Source organism: Atractosteus spatula, chromosome 1 (genome assembly GCF_055471065.1).
Source record: "Atractosteus spatula isolate fAtrSpa1 chromosome 1, fAtrSpa1.hap1, whole genome shotgun sequence".
Classification (NCBI taxonomy): domain Eukaryota; kingdom Metazoa; phylum Chordata; class Actinopteri; order Semionotiformes; family Lepisosteidae; genus Atractosteus; species Atractosteus spatula.
In genome coordinates this window covers 650,576-668,426 of record NC_142706.1, presented here as the reverse complement: position 1 = coordinate 668,426, position 17,851 = coordinate 650,576, and the positions used below count along the sequence as shown (strand labels likewise).

Below are 17,851 nucleotides of genomic sequence, written 5' to 3'. Positions count from 1 at the left end.
AAAGACACGATGGGGAAGGGGCTGACAGCAACAGAGATGTTGCTTCTTGACCCTCAGAAAACCCAACACAAACGCCTGATCTACACAAAAGGACGGTCCTGTGCTCGGACCCTGAGCGATGGATGCTAAAAGCTGGTCGTTCGTCACTCAGCCAAAATCCTGGTTGGGGATGTTAAAACTTCTGAACATGTCGAGTTACTCCCAGCGTCTGCGCCGAAACGCACACACACACAAATTCCAGGAGCAAAGCTTTTGTGTGGTGATGGAAAGCAGTATTACGAAAATGCTTCATTCCTACACATTTACGAGAACTGTCCCTTTTTGACACGGTCCAGGAGGAAGCTGGATGGAATCCATCTCATCTGGCTGCTGGGCCTTCAGAGTCTGAAGGAAATGCATCTTTGTTGTTGTTGGGTTTTGCTAGTTCTTTTCTTGAAATGTTTTAAGACTCGAATGTTTATAAAAAAATCTGTTGACTTATTCTGCTGACTATAACAGAATGCTGCTCTTCTCACTGGATTTACCTATATTTTTCCCCACTGTGGAGTTAATTACTTGTAATGCAACCCAGCAAAGGACACTGAATGTCTTAACACTTTCCCAATGTTGTTTCTGCAATTACACACAGAACAGACTTTCTGTCTTTTTTTTCTTGTTGTTGCATGACATTTTACACAATTCTAATCCCAAATTAATGCATTAACAATGGAAAACCGACAGGACGCTTTGTCAGCTGTTCTTCCAGCGCTATCAGCCAGTACGAGCAAGCTGACCCGGCTCCAACACAAACCGAGGCCAGCCTGTGAGAGCTTGGCGGCGCTCTGCCTTGACGCAAAGTCAACAAGCCAGGTTTCAGAGGGGCTTTTTCTCTGAAAAGAGCTTTATCCCAGACTTAGGCTCCCACAGATTTATAGTATTCTTAGTCAAAGTTATCTGTCAGCAATATTGGACTTTTTATGACAGGAATTGCCCTGGTTTCACTGAAATTGTCTCATTTTGATGTCTGTGGTTAGTTATCAAAAAATTAAAATGAAACTGTGTCGTGTTAACGTGCAGATGGGCCTGAAAGCTACAAACCCCACCATGGGAGCTAGACAGTGTGGCTCCTCATTAGGACAAGCCTGAGGGCTGTCTCTGAAAACCCTTTCGCTTGCCGAGAGATGAAACCCTGTCATTTCTCTGCAGTAAAAAAAAAATCCTTAACTGTTGTGGAGGAGAAATATTGTGGGTGCTTTTTTCTCATCCCGACATATTCCTGAATACTGTGCTTCATTTGCAAAACAGCAGAAAGCACACTCCAAGTGCTACATATGGTTTAGATTTCCTTGAAAAGCCACATATGCAAACCTGCATCTCTTCAGCTGGAGGAGAGCGAGCACAGGGCCTGCAGGGGGCGCTGTGTCTCTTTCCAAACCAGCTGGTTTCTGGAAACCGATCTCAGTCATCTACTTTCGGTCTCTTAAAGGGTCTCAGCGATTTTGTGCATTTTTTCTCTTACATGACAAGAAACAAAAACCAGCAGAAAGTCGGCACGTCACCTAATGAGTGTTTGTGGTGAAGTGTGCGAGCATCTCAGAGTGTTTGAACTGTCTGTACTTAATGAAACGGAGTGTTTCGGGATTGTTGACAGGGGCCCAGCTGTTACATGAATCATAACAGAAAGACTCCGCAAGGAGCCTGAAGAGTACAACGGTCTCACCTCTCACTGCTCTCATCGTACTATTCCCATTCACAGAGACCCACTATTCTTACACTACTGCAGCACCGGCTCCACCGACACCGAAGACATGCGATACATGAAAGCACACACACCTCCTCACATGGCAGGGGTTCAGGGCTGTGAAAGTCACAGTATGAAGACTGACACCTAGCCTCACAGCCAGCAAAACTGCCTTTTTTTTTGGGGGGGGGGGGGGGACACAAGAGTCACAAAGCATTAAAATACCTCAGCAAATGATGACGTTAATAGGATTGCCAAATTACTTCTGAGGAATGTTTCGGATGTGCTCAATTAGAGGCAGGGGCTTGGAACAGTGCTTTGCTCAAGAGCCTCACTGCGCACAGTCTGGCCGGCTTACTGGCAGCAGCGCCCGCCCTGCATGTGAGTCGCTCTCCTCTCCTGGGAAGAGAGCAAGGGGGCGAACATGTTCCTGGAGTCCTCTGTCATTAGCATCCCTCCCTCCTGCCTGAGGGTCAGGGAGGGACTGAGCAACGCTCCTTACCCAGGCTCATTTTAATGGGCAGGTTCTCCTTGCTGGCAGCCTCCACCAGGTGTCTCCGCACCTCCATCACGGCCTCCTTGTGCTTGGCGCTCAGCATGGACTCCCAGAGGGCGCGGGCTGCGGGGTCACTGCAGGGAAACAAGAGGGCCGGAGTCAGACGCTGCCCGCCCTCGGAGCGGTCCCCCCACAGCGGGCGAAGGAGAGGGAGCCATCGGGCCCCTTTCCTTCCTTCTGCGCAACCCGGACGTCAAGGGGAGAGGGCAGATTTGCCCGACATTCCCCCAGCCCTTACAGCGTCCGAACGTCACAGCCATCTGACCCCCATCCCCAGGGTCTCACTCAGCAATAGCGAACGCTGCGCACTGTGTGCGGCTCCTGAAGTGGGTTCTGCATGCGAGATACTGTACGTGTCACACTTGTGAGCTGTCGTGTCCCTGATTACCCTTCAGGCTGCAGATTAAAGTTGAAAGTTGTAAGCCTGGAGCTTTTCTGCTCGTCCGGTCCCCTGTCCACACATCATCAGAATGGGTCTCCTTCTTCGAGAGGCTGCCATCCTGTCTCCGCACACGCTGCTCTTAGCCTGACCTGCTCGTGCCTCTAGATCGGCGGTAACGTGGACACTCGCGTCTAGTTCCAGCTCAGATGTTTTTGTTTTGAAAGCTTCTTTTGTCACAAAACACAAAACATTCTTTGGCTTTGTGTTCATACAAGAGCTCCACAATCATAAACTTTAATGAACATCACGGAAAGGAAGAGCCACAGCCCCTGATTTCAGGAGGTGATTTATTTGGCTGGAATACGGCAAACTAAAGATAGAATATCACACTCCTGTTTCTTAAAAACAAACTGACATGGAGCCCGAGTTTTAAGCCATGCTGTTTTTCTTCTTTTCTTTCAAAAAGGAAAAAAAAACCTCCTTTCCCTCGTAACTGCTACCATATGTTTAATATCAGATGTAATCTGTTCCATTCCTAAACACTGCGGCCTGAGAAGGGGGCTCCGATTGAGCAACACCATTTTAAAGAAAAGGAGAGACAAAGGAGAGAACAAGCTCGAGAGGGGAAAAAAACGCTCATTTAATATTTTGTTTTTCCAACTGCTTGTGGTTCATGAATTATGGGAAGGACAAAAGAATTTTTGTAAAAGGCACAGATTTGGCATGACAGAACAAAATTAGAGAAGACTGTTTCTTTAAACTTTCTCAACAGTTAGTGGAATTAAAACAATCTTTTTTGGGAATTTTGCCTGACAATCTTGATCAATTCTGTTTCGCTCTAAGAATTGTAACTGAACTTATTATTCAGAATTATTAGAAGGTATCGGAAATTAGTTGAAATTGGTATGACACATTTACCGGTCGAAGGTTTTTTATATATATAAATCAAGAATCGAGAAATAAAATGGATACACGTCAGAAGCAGATTGTGAAGAAATCCTGCAAAGTCCTGAGATGTTATCTTTGAGGACAATAAAACTGTAGCTTTACCATTTTTGGAATCTACAAGGATGAAAAAAAGACAAACTTGGTGATAAATCTTCCTCACATGGGCTGGATTTAAAAACAAATCAATAAATAGCTCATGTATGTTAACTCCCCTCATTAAAACAGCACATTTGGAATGCGTTTTACGTGGCTCGCCCATTTTGTAATTTCTGATTGCGTCTCATGCAAGAAGCCCTAACTTTGGCCAAAGTGTGTGTCTGGGTCACAGTATGGTTTCAATTGTCTGACCCCCCCGCCAGATCCCCCCAGTCGATGCCTGAGCCCGAGGGACATGGAGAGACAGACTGCAGCCCCAGCCCTGCCCCCGGTCACCAGAGCCCCCGAACACAGCTATCTGACCGGCCCTCTGGGCTGGGAGGACGGGGGCTTATGGGATACCACTTGGCGAGCGATTCCGAGATGGCAAGAGTAGCTCCTCAGAGATTTAGGCCTTGCTTTACTGTGTTATGTTAGTATTTTGTATTATTCCCTCAAAAAAATAAAAAAATACAACCTAATCGTGGAAGCAGAAACTGCATGCTCTGAGTTATTTTCAATTAACTTTATGAAGACCTGGGGCACAAAGGCGAGCATGAGCTGTGGAACCCATTTGGGTTCTATCGTACGCCATCACCGGTGCTGCCATTTTAACAAGACCGGCCCGGTTCTGCAAATCACACTACCAAGGCCCAGGAACGCCAGCAGCACCTCTGCCAGCCACAGGGCCCCCTCCTCCCCCAGCACTGACCGAGAGCTGCTGGAGAGACGCGAGTGACTCAGGCTGCCTGCAGGCACCGAAGAGTGACTAAACCTCAGTCAACCTGAGCTGCTTCAACAATCAGCTGTGAAAACACTCTCACAAATAGGCAAATTACCAAGCTCATTTCTAACACCCCCCCGGCGCTGATGCTAATTCAGACCACAACGTCAGTTTTAATTTTTCCCTCTTTTTTCAACCCCAACCAGCGATTAAACAATGTTTTGCCAAAGAGAGAGCGCAGTTTTACTGGAAGAACTTGACAAAGCCTGCAAGAATGGGACTGGTTCATGCCCCCCACCTGCACGGATTTTCTTGCTTACACTAAACCCACACAAAGAGAATTGCGCCTCCTCAGTTGGGCATGCGATACCTGTCCAGAGCTCAAAGCGGTCAGGCTTTTATTTCAAAGCCTATTACTATTATCACTGTAATGGTTGCCGAGGTCAGACTCTTAAAACAACGCAGTACAGTACGCAGACAAGCTCGTTTATCACTGGTTAAACAGTACAACACACCCAGCCTGCAGGAATTTGGCCCTGGAGAGGCCAACTCCACCATTGTGTGTGGGGTCCATCTTTGCCCTCTCATTAAAACGCTCAAGATGGAGCAGGTTCCTAGCAGTCTTTACTGGGGCTGTACCCATTGGCTGGGAGAGTGCTGATGGAGCACCCATCCAGGAGAAGGGGAACATAACCCAACCAGGTAACTGCAAACCAGCAAGTCCTGTTTCCATTACATGTAGGCCTAAGGTTAGTGAAACTATAAGTAAACCCAAACTAGAGGATCAATCAACAGGACTGTACTGTATATAGAGCATATAAATAGAGCAGGAGACAAAATACAAATAGATGAATGGTATCACATTAGGACCACTGCTTTTCTCGATTCATAATGACACTGTAAAAGGGATAGACGATTCTGAGGGCATTCGAATATCAACAGGTGGGGAGTATTACTTAAAGGTAGCAGAAATAGGCAACTTAAAAGATAGGACACACTAAACCTGAGGAATATTCTTAATAAAAAGCCTTGGATGTTTACGTTTCATCTTTTATTCGGTTACATTTGCTAGACAGTGAGGGGAAGCAATAAAGAAGATAAACAGAATGAATTTAGATCAGGGCATGTTATGTCAACATCGTACAATGCACTGCCAAAACCTCATTTAGAGTATTGTGTACACTTCTGGTCACTACATTGCAAAAAAGATATTGCTGCCTTGGAACCAGTCCAGAAAAAAGCAACTAAGTACATTCCCGGAGTTAAAGGAATGTCCATCCTGACTGGCCGAAAGAACCGATTTCAAAATCCTCCAGTCGTCACTACAGGGAAAGTCTTACTCTTCTTTATAATCTATTTTATACTCATAATGTTAATGACCTCCCCACCCCTCTGGTACCCTTCTGATATACAGCTCTGATATCCTGGATTTGAAGATTTCACCAAATCAAATACAGTGATTTCATTATTTCGCTGTTGTCAACCGATACTCCTGACACAGTGGAAAAAGCACATGAACGTGCAAAGAGGGCAAAGAGCCGAGTTCAGACAGACCCTGGACTCCCAGAATCACACAGCACCCACGCCAGTTTCTTCTCAGAACATCTAAACATTCACTAGGTGGCCATTTCTGTCTCTGCAAAGCTACCATAAGGAACATTCAAGTCCAAGATAAATACACTGCAAAACCACATTAAGACATTCAGAAGTCCACTTAGGTTCATAGGGCTGCATTTTATTTTTACCTCAGCCAAAACAGAACCACCCTGTGCACTGTAAGGAGTTCAGCTCCCACAGAACAGGGAGTCTGGCAGGTTCCGGTTTGCACATTCAACATCTCTGATTCAAATCACCCCCTGGCCTGACGGAGGCCCTGCTGGAAGAAGAACGGGATGCGACTGGGCTGCAGACACGACCGACGTCAGCGGGAAACGCATCTCGCTTGCTGGTCAGGCCCTTCCTCCTGCGCGCAGACACCTGGCAGGTATGCGCTGACGGCGAATGCGCTCTGCAGTGTGACCTCCTCAACAGAAAAGAATCTGGGAAGCTCGGGAACAATCTACTACTACATCCTTTACAGCCCAATCTCTGTTAGTGTAGCTTACAACTCCAGTCTGTGAGGTATTTATAGCATGATCGCATTTAGAGTACTTATAGTATGATCAGCCCCTCCACAGGACAGGACGAGGAGGTGGGCAGCCGTCCCAGTGCTGTGGAAATGTAGCAGTGATAAGCACACTGTTGTTATTTGGGGTGGGTGGTTGTAACTGTATCATTAATTGAGGTGTAATTGATGACAATTACTATACATCAGCCCCATTGAGCACCAAGTGCAGTTTAAAAAGCTTATCTAGGAAACACTTTAACTTTAACAGCACTGGAGAGCATAACGGTAATGAAAAAATAAACATTTGCGAATCTGCAATTTACCCAGTGTACAATAAAGAGGAACCACAAAGTCTGACCATTACAAAGGGGATAATGTTAAAACCCAGCATTTTTTTTTAATAAAAAGGGGAGGAGTGGATTTCCTGTGTGCACTACAAACCTCAGGCCGCTCTGCTGGTGCGATGTGCTGCAGACTCGGCCGTGTCTGTGTGCTTTGGCTGCAGCCCAGGGTTGTAGAGGCCACAGTCTGATTTACGAGTGAAGAGGCACCGTGCAGGGCAGAGAGCGGTGGCTGTCAGAAGGACCAGGTCTTGCCATGCTAATGGATGGAACCACAAACCTCTCTGCTTTTCTCTTGCAGGCTCACTCACGGTACGTCTGTATTTCTTTGCTCTTGAAGTTCATTAGGCTAGCATATTCCAACAGCTAAGTGTCCGTTTTGTTTGCTCTTAACCAACTAAATACCTTTTCCAGTCTATAATATCTTATCCAACATACTGCTGGTCACATAACATCTGTATGTCATCCACATTTCCAAGACATTTGTTTTTCATTAAATTTAGAAAAATGGCATGCCAGAATTACCTTCTGTCCAGCTTTAGTGGGGCAGAGGACATGCCTGCATCTGCGGAAGTGCGTATATTCCACTTACTTATAGATACTTTATTAGATAGAGATAAGACTTTATTGATCCAGAAGGGAAATTGATGTGTTACAGCAGCCCAAGGCAAGCAAAAAGACAGACATCAGAATAGACGAAACATTAGAATACGTACAGTGATACAAAATAAATATAAAATACAGTAAATAAATACAAATAAATACATACATAGGTGTGTGCAAAATATGATCATAGTCACTGTAAAAACAATAAAATATGTGCAAAATGTGCATAGGTTTATACAGATTGATTGTCCAAAAAGTACAAAGGAGCAACATGCTGTCCATAGACGAGCAGATGAAGGGCTAACAGTCCTAGCCTAGGGCAGCGTTATACACCCTGACAGCTGCCGGGAGGAAGGACCTGCGGAAACGTTCCCTTGAACACCGCAGCTGGAGCAGCCTGTTGCTAAAAGTGCTCCGCTGCCCAATAACAGTCCCATGAAGCGGATGTGAGGTGTTGTTCATGATGGCTGTGAGCTTGGTCAGGCGGTGAGCTTATTGATCCCGTAAGGGAAATTGCAGATATAATGTGACGCACAGCTGAGTGGTTTGCAACTAACCCACATCCTTGCTCTAACATGAGCTCATTGAAAACAAGCCCAGGGGAGAAGGTTAAAGAGAATAAATATGTCACCGGGCATTAAGATCAGGAGGCGTGCGCACTCTGGCCCGTGCTCATCTGCCTGTGTACAAGATCCAGGACGGGTGGATCATGCAGATTGTAAAGACCGTCAAGCCCTCAGTAACATCCCTAGGAATGGACGGCCTCCCAGCTTGCATGCTAGTGCTCGGTACAGCAGGACAAAACCACTTCTGGGCCTGTCAAACAGGAGGCCGCGGGTTCCAGGCCGTCCCTGTCCCAGCACCTGCGGCCTGCCACCTGCGCTGGTGCACAAGAAGGCAAGAAAGGGGGCAGAGCACCTGTGTAATTAGCAGTTTGCTGATTGTTCAACAGCGGGGTCTCACCAGGCTGTTTCCTGAAAGAAGCCAGGGTATCGGCTTGCTTGCTCCCGACTGCCACCACCCCAAGAGTCCAGCAGGTCAAGCCGCCTTGATTCACCATCAGTCGCGAGATTCACACCATCCACTGGCGCCATGAAGCCATGCTACAATGTTTTTTTCTCACTGCTACATATTTATTGTCCCACAACATTTTTATTGTTCCTGTTATTATTATTTATTACGTTTGACATCTACTGTCTACATTGTGTGGTGTTGCCTGTTGTACTGTTTATGTCCCGAGAGATCAGTGTGAATAAGAATCACAATGTACGTGTACATAAGCCAATAAACTCCTCTACTCTACTCTGTTGTCAGCAACACTTTCTTTTCGGTCTGGAAACACAAAACAAAAGCAAAGATGATATCTACCGTGAGAAGCCCATGCTCATTCCGGACAGTTTTGTAAGGAGAGGAACAGACATGTATTTCCAGTGATTTAAGTGCAACACTGTCTGCAAGAGAAGGAGTGGGGAAAACAAATGAAGAACTTCTCCTGGTGGTAGATAGTAGCTTTGTTATGACATTGTGAGCCCATATTTAAAAAAGAACTGCAATGCATTTTAATTAAATCCTACAAGGGAAGTGGTTATTAGTATAATTCTCCTAACTTAATTAAAGAAAACATGAAAAACACTGTATAGTATTTTTGCCAGATGCTCTCTCTGAGCTTCCAGTTCAGCACAGTCATCCTCTTGACAACTTCCTGAAGGGCCAGAGCTGTCACCTTCTGTGCTTAATCAAAACCAGTTACGAGAGTAAGCAGGCCTTGAACATTATCTGGCTTCAGAAGAAGACAAATAAGATGACAGACACAGCACTCCAAGCACATACTTAAAATGCATGACCTGACCTCCACTTCGTGCACACAAGAAAGCTAAAAGACAGATTTATCAATATTAAGATCATTTTGGACAAAGCCCCCAGTACTGAAAATAAAAGTGCTTCTGGTCAGAATTACAAAGTTGAAATCCTTATCCAGTCAGACAATATCACTTTCTTTGAAGGAAAGCAAGAACAAGGTCCATGAACAGTTTTTAGGCATCTCTGTGATCTGGGCTGTGCAACCTGGGGGGGAGGAGCTGAACCCCGACCCCTGGACCCCAGGACAGAGAGGGGCAGCTCGCACCCAGCATGCCAGTCTGTTCACCTACACACGCCTCCAAAAGACTGGACACACTGTATCTATACTGAGTACCAGAAATTTTAAATCCAGAGATGTATACAGTATCAGAAAAGAGAAATGTATACATGACATAAAAGGCCTCGGATCCCTAATTTAATTTTCTGAAAGGTTTTGTTGTCAAACAAATGCTTGAGGACTGTTGAGGGACAGGTCTGAATCTGTCCATGAAGTCAACAGCCTCCCCTGCGGCTGCAGTCGGGCCTTCAGCACGCCTGCCCGGAGAAAGAGTCACCTGCCTGGTCAGCCACGCCCCACAGAATGCTCCTTTCACCTGAGCCAGCACCACAACAGAGGGGCGCGTGGCCTGTCTAATGTACTCCATACTGTACCATACGTAAAAAACCACACTGCAGGTCTCTCATGGTATTTCCGCTGCTTCATTGCGAAAAGCTCAATATTCAATATATTTAATATACTTCGTTCTAATTTAGAGTGGCTCCACGTCCAGTTCACACTGAGGCTGTAACAAACACCAGTTTTGTACCAGGGATGTGAGCTTATTTTAACACTGGTGATCTCGCGAGAAGCCCTTCAGGCTCACTGTTCCAGAGGGCTCCCCACACCCCTTCCCAGCAGAGTCAGTACAGACAGGAAGGACCCTGTCAGCATGAGCTCCGCATGGACCGATAAAGCTGTGGCTGACCTCCGACCCCCAGGTGAGGGCTGGCACAACGGCCAGGGATGCCGACTTCAGTCACGCACCATGGTTTCCAGTCAGCAGAGACGGTTTTGGCTTACAGTTGTCAGGATATCAGCACGATGCTGGCAGGCCAGGAATCTCACCTCGCCTTGCAAGAGATGCCAGCATTTGCTCAGATTCAATACTTGCTCCACCTCAGGTACGCACAGATAATATATAAATGGAAAATGCACCTTTGTCAGATGCACCTTTGTTTATTTCCAGAAGGTTCACTTGAAAGTTTAAAAATATGTTTAAAACCTTTGCCTTTTGTCAAATGTGCCACTTATTATCTCCCCCCCCCCCCACAAACAATCACGAGAGACGATGCCGTCGCCTGTTGAGTATAAAAATGTGAAGTGGTGCTCGAGTGGCTGGAACAAACCCAAGAGCTGCCTCGTGTGCAGCTCCCAGACGGCAGGCTGTAACCTGGGGGCCACTCTGTACTGTCTGTGAAGCTCAGGGCCACTCATCTTTGCTGTTAGAAGTAATGTCAAACTTCAACCAGCCGTGTGCAACACTTGATTGATCTGGTTAGGCGAAAAAAAACTAATTACAAAGTAAAAGGCTGTTTGCTTTGATGTCAGCTGTACTATAATAAAAGCGTTTTGGTAATGGACTGTGGATTTGCGCATTTAAAGCTCAACCGCACTGTTTTACTTGCACTGCTTAAGATTAATTTTCAAAGACAAGAAGTTCTGCAATATTTGTTGTTCAACAACAGCCCAGCTTTTAACGTAAACAAGCATGGGGTCTGTTTTTTTCCAATAGTGCAGTATGCCCCATGAAATAAAGAAGACCCAGATTAAAGCACTAACACAGGGCTGAGCAGTTCCAGACCTTGAGCGCCAGGCTCCTGCAGGTTTTAAAGACACCTTTCAATTAGCACCTGATTAAGGCCTGGAAAGCACAGCTGATCCACTTCTCATCCACTCAACTGGTTCAATTACAAGACATTAAGGCCTAAGATGGCGAAGGAAAACCAGAAACAAAGCAGCAGTCAAGGACCAGGGCTATCCAGCCCTGTGCTAGCAACAGTGAAGTTTTCACTCCTGGAGTAAGGCAGTACAGAGAGTAGGAATGGCAGATGTGGATTTTTTTAATCACACCTGTCCTACAAATGTGAAACCATACAGGGAAACAAGACGACGTCTGGAAGTCAGGATCCCTTTTGACGGTGAATTCGGAATGAATTGTTCAAGGTGTATGGGACTGTCTAAATCTGAGCAGAAGAAACACCCCAAGAGTCTCAACACCTGCCTTCCCCTTTTCCCTCATTCCCTGACTCCACCTGCGTTACTTACTACCCAAAGTGTCTGCAGCTTCCATAGGGTAACCCACCTTCCAAGATGGGCCAGTAATTTGCCGCTGTAACATTAAGGTTTTGATTTAATCTTGATCACAGACAATCTATCTAAATTGGGGAAGGTTTTAAAATGCCTTTTGCTCAAACAATGCCAGCCTGCAGTTTGGAATGGTTTTGCTGCTGTGAACACTTATCCCTCTGTATGCTGCACCCTTTATTACACCAGCACAGCTCAGGTCAGTGTCAGTGCCTGTCACAGATGGCAGTCGAGACACTGAGACACAACTATAGCCTTTTGCGTCAATTTAACCCACATTTCCTTGTGAAGACTCTGAGGTCTTGCTCAGAAACCTGAAAACAGAGCTGCGAAAGGCCACACACTCTGGCCAGTGTCAGCCCTGCACAGGCCAGTCACAGCCATGTCACAAACACGTAAATACCACAAACCTTGATCAAAATGCTGCAGAGCACGATATGTCATAAAGCCCTCTTAAAGCATATCTTCCACCTTTAGCAAAAAGAAGCATGGCTTTAGAAACGGTGCTGCAATGAGACACTTCGGGTGACTGAATTAAGGAAGAGGACGAGAGCAGCAATTTATGTCTGGCGCAGATTTAATAATCGCAGTCTTTACTGTGTCAAAAGGGATCTGTGTCAAAAGGAGGCGTTTCTGACAAGACCGCCCCTGGAGCAGCTTCCTCGCCATCTGGTCTGCGGATCAGCACACTCTTCCTCCCTGCCCACACCCTTCGCAGAACAGCCCTGCTCAGCTTCTGCAGGCCGGCAAACTGCTTATTTTGGGATGTGAACAAATTCTCCTCAATCAAGGTTAGGCTGCGAATGGCTCTAGACAGAAAAAATAAAAGCTCTATATTAAATACTTGGCTGCACACATTGTGGATATAGCAAATGGAAAAAATAACAGTAACTATTTCTTTTTCTATTCACAGAGAGAAGGAATGGCAAAGAGTTTTTTTTCCAAAGAATCTGGTCTGCAGATCGGAGTATAGCTCGTGGATGTGTTTTTGCATAGGAGACCAGGATTCTTTTTGAGTCATCTCAAGCATCATCATTCACGCTAGGTTCCCATGCACTTTCTTCAACAGCCTCGGTATTTCATCCCAAACCAAACAGACGTTTATGCTGACGAAAGTAAATCTTATCCTGAGCACTTTCTTGAAAGCTCTGCAGGTTGGACAGGCCAGAGGAAAGACTCTGTCTCTGTCCAGCAGGAGTTACTCATGATCAAAGGCTCAGGCACTGTGTCCGCCAGGAAAAACTTCTCACACGGTGAAGGCGGGTGGGCTGCTTGCTGCACTGCCCTCGCTGCAGCTGAGCCAGGCGTTGGCTGTTAATGGAAGCTGGTCAAGCAGACATGAGGGACCAGACAGGCCTGCTGATGAGCTGTGCCGCGTGAAAAAAGACCCATCCCGTCTACATCGATGAGTGCTTCTCTGTGTCCTGCACGGCTGAAAGAAATCATGTTTCCCCAAACCGGAGGCCTGCTTGGACAGCAACACAGCACCTGACTTCATCGTCACTGATGCAGTCAGCCGAACAAGCCCAGCACTGCACTTGTGTGAACGCCACGTGGTGTTGTGCACTGAAGAAGTAAAAACAGCAAATACTTACATAGTCCTGTACACTGATTGCATCAACGGCTCTCTTTTCTTTAATTAAGAATTACTTGAAGTTGGTACAACTCGACAACACTTAGTTTCATACAGGGTTCATGCCTTTCCTCTGACCGTTAATCAGATGTACTTTTTTTGCTTTTTGCAAAACATCATGAAAAAAGGTACTAAAAGGAAAACGCATGACAATACCTTTAAGTTCCCATTATACTTTTTCAATTTTTCTACTCAGAAGATCAAAAGATATCATGTGTATCTCCTCAGTATGAAAGTCCTGCTTTATCTCACTTTTGTTTCCTACGACTCTACATATCAATGCAGGGAAAGGAACTGTGAGAGGGACTTCATGCTTAAACATGCTCTATACTCTTTCAGCCTCTTTACAGGGCGCTTTGAAAGAAATGATGGGCTCCATCTTCCTACTAGTAGCTATCTTAAGAGATCTTCCTAGTGGTAGTTATCAAACCAAAAAATGAGACTGGATCTTCTGATATTGCAAACCAGCAGCGAATCAATCACTGAAGGCTCGTGTACGCCGATTTGAGAGTGCTGTCAGGAACTGATCCTGTCCACCAAACGGTTCTCATAAACATAAGTCTGTCTGGATCCAGTCAAATAAGGCTGGGTGCCAGACAGAAATAGTGGTTTTGAGAGAGAACTCTTTAGGGGAATAATATGCCTCAGTTTTAATATCAAAGATATTTATATATATATTTCTACCTTGTGCCTTGATTCGAGTGTTTTCTACATCCCAGACAAATTTCTGTGTCAAGCAATCATAAGATTTTTAGGTACTTAAATATGTATTTATATTTTCTGAAACTTTTCCTCATTTTCGTGCTGTAATCTAAATGATAAGAGCACTTGGAGGCCCCACCTCCCTGCACAGCATCTGGGACTCTGATGGACAAACCCATAGATCTTCTAACGTCCATTACAAGACATGGAAACCTTGTTACTGTTCCCATGGGTCATCTCCAGGAACGGCACTTATCCTTCTCAGTCTAAATTGCCTCTCTTATGCATGTGTGAGTGAGCGAGTGTGTGACTGTGCATCTGAGTGCAGTGCCTACAGTCCGAGTGCTTGTGCGTTTGTGTATGGCGGTCTCCTGTCCAGGTTGTTGTCGCGCTTTGTACCCTGTGCCTGCTAGGTTAGGCTCTGCCTCAGCACAGCCCTATAAATATTAAGCAGTTAGTGAAAATAGTTGGATGATTTATAACAAATCAAGCCCAGCCCATTTCTGATTTCCCACTGGCATTCCAGAAACAGCTGCTTCATAAACTCCTCAGAACTGCCTGACATGTGTTAGAAAAATGGGGGTCCATGTGGGCACCCCTTTGTACCCACATGGTGCGCTTCTCTGCACTGCCTGAACCACACCTGTGCCCTTGCCTTTCATGGCAAAGCTCAGCGTATATCAACATCTCCCCATGTGGGCGCTCACCAGAGATGGAAATCTTTGTCATGCTTCTTGGAACAGAAAATGTTTCAACATATTGCAAATTTCACATACTTTTTTAATGATAACAGCTTGTAAGGACTAAAAGAAACAGGTCTAAATATGGTTTCATGTTGAGAAGCTTTTCAATAATTCTCAAAAAACACACAAATGAAAAAGCAGATGGATGGGAGTTAAAAAAACAATGTTAAAAAGTGCCAAATATTTGCATTTTACTTTTTAGTCTGTTGGTTATTACATAACACATTGTATCATAAATGAGTAAGCTGAACATCTAAAGGAAACTGGCACCTTACAAGTCCTCTGGTTAAGCAAAAAGAGCTGGGTATGTGAAACTCTAATATGCTTCCCCACACCACTTCCTCTCATTTCTCTCATAAGAAACTTATGTGACTTATGAGAACAAGAGTTTTGAGAGAAACAGTAACAGAGACAAACAGGACATTAGAAACATGATGTGAAAAACAAAATAAAATGTTTATAACCTGCTTTTTTCAACTACTTCTTTGAAATACTTATTTTCCTTTAGACAATGAAGAAATTCCAAGCTGTCCAGAAGCAACAAGGTTTCCCTCTCACACTCACGGACGAAGCATGCAGGAGCCGATACCCTAGATTGTGCCTCAAAATGCCGTTTGCTGGGTGGTATGATGACAAACATCACAGGGCGCTTGATGTCATGTGGCATCAAATTCTAAACATCTGGTGTGCAGTTGTTCACAGCATTGCAGAAAGGGAGTTGCTCACACGCCAACAGAAGTGAATATTTTTTTCACGCTTGTTATTTTAACCAATGCAAACCCAGATGTTTTATGAAGTATAATTCATTTTGTCTAAAACGTCTAGACACCTATCATACCTATCATGTGTTGAGACTTTCCTGGGCTGACTAACACAAGCCCCTCTGCTGAGAGCACAACGTCCACTTCATGAAGATTGTGCCACTGAGCCAACGTCCACACCACTGCCACACTTGCAACTTTCTGCCTACATCCTCTGCTCCTCTGTCAATAGTGGCCTAAATGAGGAAGACTGCTGTGATTAAACAATACATGAAGGAATAAGGCTGACACAAAGCTCCTCAGCACGCAGGCAAGAAGCGACTCTTTAAAGCAGTCAGGAAAAGCAGGGGACACTGGAGTTCTGATACTTGACTAGAACCATGATAAATAAACCCCTTTGCTTAAGTTGGGATGGCCTTACCAGATGCCTAACTGATCTGCCAAAAGGTGGAAACACATTGAAAGTGTGTCAGGCAGAGCAATTAGCCATTTTGAGACCTGTAAGACAGACCCATATCAGGAAATGAGGAGCAGGACTCATTCTTTAGGGAGCTGGAGAAAGGCACCGATATGATTGATAGTTGACCGAAAATGTTAACAGGCTGTACATGCACAACATTCACTCTCCCACATCCATTTTATCACAAGGGAAAGTGTTTAATTATGTGAAGACTGTGAATCAGAAGAGCCTCTGATTCAGCACTTTAGTCTCTTGTTATAAAGTGCCAGTGAGAGCGGAAATGCTGTAGGCTCTGGCCTCAGGAAGCTCACGACTGCATGTTCTGTGCCATGAGGCCCATTTCTAAAGGCCTTATGTGATAAGATGCATCTCAACCATAGGCACTGCAATTCAAAGATTCACAGTGGCCATCTCTTACATTGCTGAAAATGAGATACATTTAGTACACAGTATTGACAAAAAGGAGACGTGCTGACAAGCACAAGTCAAGTGTAGGAGTGCAGGAGAGTGTGACTTCTTCTTAATACAAAACTCTTCTTCAGCATTTACTTGTTAGTGTAAATGGGTTCATGACGCACATGCTAGACTTCATTTTGTACTTTGAAATGCATTTAATCTATTTAGTTATTTGCACTGGTACAGCTATATACATAACTTTCGATGCCTTTTAGAAAGGGTCAGAGATAAACAGCACAGCTCTTATAAACAACCAAATTGGCCCTTTAATTATAGCACATATTTACATCAATTATAAATCCGAAGTGCAATATTGAGTTTGCTCCATTTTCCTTTATCAAACTGAACAACACAACACGAGCACCAGCAGGTCTGTGTTTTCTTCCCTTGGAATGTGACTGCTCCTCTATACCGGTTTTCTAACAGTCCACAAGAAATGGCTCCAGCTGTCCCTGCACCCAGACCTTCAATATCACAACAAGAAATCTCAATATTAAACACCGGGAACAACATGTTTCTCTTGGAAAGGGGCTGCATTAGGAAAATATTTTACATTTAAATTTGCACAGCAAATGTGTTTGCGCCTTTATTCCAGTAAAGCACTGGAAAGGAGATGATCTCAGAACCTTACATCACGAAGAAAGAAAGGTGGTCCTAATGCTTCACAGTTTGTGGCCTATTTAACACGACACAGAAGAAAATTCAATTAAATGTGAAGTTTACTTACACAACCTCAAGGTATTACTGCAACTACCTGGCTCCGAGTGGGAGGTAGACTTACAAATTCACAAATAAAATTACCAATGATTCAAATGTAAATTAGACATCAACAAAACTAATAGGAAAATTTCAAATTGTGCTAGAGAGACCTTACAGAGAATAGCCTCCTAACCTTGTTTTCTACTACAGAGCTCTTTGTTTCCTCTGCAAACAAATCACGAGAGAGCATTTTAATATGAAAGGATTAAAAAAAAATCAAATTTTTTTGGCAATAAACAGCATTTTTACATGTTTTATGTCAGAACTTTTCAAAATTTTCCTCTGTATGAAGATAACTTTAAATTATTTTTTAATAATACCCTTTTATATACTCTATGTGCATAATAGTTACAGTACATCCTATACATTTTGCTGAAATGGTTGACATTGCTAATGACAGCTCTCTTACGCAGTTTGTCAGTGGACTTGCTACAGGTATGGAAAGAATGGATAGATCTAGTCTGTTCAAACAAGCATAAGCAAACAAAGAGGAAAACAGAGCTGAAAGAAGCATTAGTGATCACAACATGTCATGATGGGAAGAGTATTTTAAAAATCTAAAGGATTCAAAACAGGATTACAATTACAGAAGGCAGACCATTAAAGGAATGAGA

General features: G+C 44.4%; 1 protein-coding gene across 1 annotated transcript in view; it reads right to left on the bottom strand.

The window, feature by feature from the left end:
- Positions 1-17,851, bottom strand: part of scfd2 (sec1 family domain containing 2) — a 149,938-nt gene that overhangs the window by 128,065 nt on the left and 4,022 nt on the right. Inside the window, exon 3 of the mRNA XM_088911879.1 lies at positions 2,223-2,350. Within this exon, the coding sequence (XP_088768005.1) occupies positions 2,223-2,350 (128 nt within the window). The remainder of the gene's footprint in view (positions 1-2,222; positions 2,351-17,851) is intronic.